At 58.9% G+C, this 2,476-nt stretch overlaps 1 protein-coding gene across 1 annotated transcript in view; it reads left to right on the top strand.

Moving 5' to 3' along the window:
- The window catches only part of SLC12A9 (solute carrier family 12, member 9), a 6,239-nt gene that overhangs the window by 3,003 nt on the left and 760 nt on the right, over positions 1-2,476 (top strand). The window contains exons 8-11 of the mRNA XM_009871024.1: positions 467-659; positions 808-982; positions 1,796-1,942; positions 2,403-2,472. Of these exons, the coding sequence (XP_009869326.1) occupies positions 467-659; positions 808-982; positions 1,796-1,942; positions 2,403-2,472 (585 nt within the window). The remainder of the gene's footprint in view (positions 1-466; positions 660-807; positions 983-1,795; positions 1,943-2,402; positions 2,473-2,476) is intronic.

The raw sequence follows: 2,476 nt of genomic DNA, 5'->3' as shown, positions 1-2,476 counted from the left end.
GCCGGGGTGAGCGGTGATAGTCCCCTCACCCACCCCACATCCGGTTCACCCCCTCCAACTCCCCACACTGAGGTCTCTCCATCAAGCGCAGCGAAAAAGGATTTTAATTACCTTTCTGGAAAAACAATAATTAGAGAAAATAACAGCTTCTCGCCTCCCCGCCTCCGCCTCTCTGTGCTGGGCTGAGCGGGCCCTGTGGCTGGCCGTGTCAGTATCCAGCCCCCCAGGTGTGCCAGGACAGCACCAGCCCCATAACTTTCATTGCCCGTGTTTGCCAGGGGCTGGCAGCGAGGGGCTGTCCGATGCCCTAGGAGGTACCATCTGTCCTCTGGGCCCTCTCCCGCAGACATCTGGGGTGCCTGACATGCCCTGAGCTGGCACAGTGGAGTTCACAGGTGCTTGGTGTGGCACCACAGCACAGCTCACGTGCCATGTGGTAGTGGGCGTCCCTTTTTCCCTGCTCCAGACCCACCTTCCGGTACTTCACCTGGCACACGTGCCTGCTGGGCATCGCGGGCTGCTGCGTTATGATGTTCCTCATCAGCCCTGTGTCAGCCTCGGCGAGCCTGGGCTTCCTGCTCGTCCTCCTCCTCGCTCTCCACTACCTCTCGCCCAGCAGCACCTGGGGCTACATCAGCCAAGCCCTCATCTTCCACCAGGTGAGCCTTGTCCTCCACTGCTGTCGCCTCATGGGGAGGAACTCAGTCCAGGGCAGTGTGTGTCCTTGGGGCTGGCATCCTCGTGGGGTGGTTCAATGAAAGAAGGAGAGTTCCTCACCTGCTGCCCTCCCTCCTTTCCTCCCTTCAGGTACGGAAGTACTTGCTGATGCTGGATGTGCGGAAGGACCATGTCAAGTTCTGGCGCCCACAGATGCTGCTGATGGTGCAGAACCCACGAGGCAGCGCCCGCCTCATTGACTTTGTCAACGACCTCAAGAAGAGCGGCCTCTATGTCCTGGGCCATGTCGAGCTGCAGGACTTAGGTGAGCATCTACGTTGTCCTGGCGCTGGTGACCTCTGCCCCTCGCTGTGGTATCGGGGGGCTCACAGGGTTCTTGGGGTGATGCTAGTGCCCAGATCCCAGCTGGGCAGAGTAGGCACAACAAGGGGATGTTGGCATTTTGGGCACATATGTGGCACCTTGGGCTTGGCTTAGGATGGGGAACGGAGGTGGCTTATGTTTTCCCACACCCCCTGTGCACACATGCTTGCACAGGTGTGTGCTCAAGTGTTCATCCTTACTGTGCACATGGTGCTTCTGCACATCTCGGTGCTGGTGTGTGCATGTGGCACCCAGGCTCCTCAGGGCCCCTGCTCAGCGTGGTCGTGTCACACAGGTCAGCACCCAGGACATGTGTGTCCAGACACTCAGCACAGCCTTGCACACGTGTGTGCCTGCTTCTGTCCTTGCCTCCTGCCTGCTGCTGTGTGTCCACGTGCTTCTGGTGTATTTCCACCCTGGTGTGTGTCATTTTGTACATGTGTGCTCCCTGGCACATGCTGTGGCCGTCCCAGTCCCAGGGGATGCATGGGCTGTACAGCCTCCCTCCCCCCTACCGTTGCCGTGGTGACTAATAGCCTGAAATTGGGGAGGGGGGATGGGGCTGCCTGGAGATTTTTTTATATATTTATGTATAATTTCATATCTGTCTGGAAGCGCTTGCTTCCGTCCTCTCCATCTCATGAGTGATGGGGTGGGCACAGGGCTTAGCACTGCTTTTGCAGGGGGGAAAAGCAGGGTGAGTCCCCACTATGTGATACCCAACCCCCTGATGCTGTTCTTGCTCCCTGCCCAGACGCGCTGCCCTCGGACCCACTGCAGCCCCAGCAGGACTCGTGGCTGAGCTTGGTGGACAAGCTGAATGTCAAGGCCTTCGTCAGCCTCACCCTTGCACCCTCAGTGCGGCACGGTGTCCGGCAGCTCCTCTTCACCTCTGGCCTTGGTGAGTGGCGCCCGGGCTGGGCACAGATGAGGGTCCATCCTGCTGACCCTGAGGGGTAAGAATTGCTGAGGGATTTGGAGGCACTTGGATGGGCAATGCCAAAGCTAGCTTGGGGCTTGAAAGGTATCTCGGGTGAGCAATGCTGAAGCTGAGTTGGGGCTTGGAGGCATCTGTGTCGGCAACGTTTTTGGACTTGAAGACACCTGGATGGGCAATACCAGAGGGTTGGAACCACCCAGTGTGGGCAGTGCCAAAGCCCAATTGGAGCTTGCAGATGTGTTGGGTGAGCACTGTCAAATCCAGTTTGGGTCTTGGAGGCATCTGATGCTGGGGGCTCTGGAGCCACCAGGGGTGAACCATACCAAAGCCAAGCTGGGCCTCATTGGCACCTGCAGTGCCAGGAGGGCTGCTGGCGCTCTCCACCTCTGCTTAACTGGGCTGACTGTGGTCTCTCTGGCAGGTGGGATGCGCCCCAACACCCTGGTGCTGGGCTTCTATGATGACACGGCACCGCAGGACAGTCTGGCCAGGCAC

Source organism: Apaloderma vittatum, unplaced genomic scaffold (assembly GCF_000703405.1).
Source record: "Apaloderma vittatum isolate BGI_N311 unplaced genomic scaffold, ASM70340v1 scaffold24876, whole genome shotgun sequence".
Classification (NCBI taxonomy): domain Eukaryota; kingdom Metazoa; phylum Chordata; class Aves; order Trogoniformes; family Trogonidae; genus Apaloderma; species Apaloderma vittatum.
This window is presented reverse-complemented; position numbering and strand designations above follow the sequence as displayed.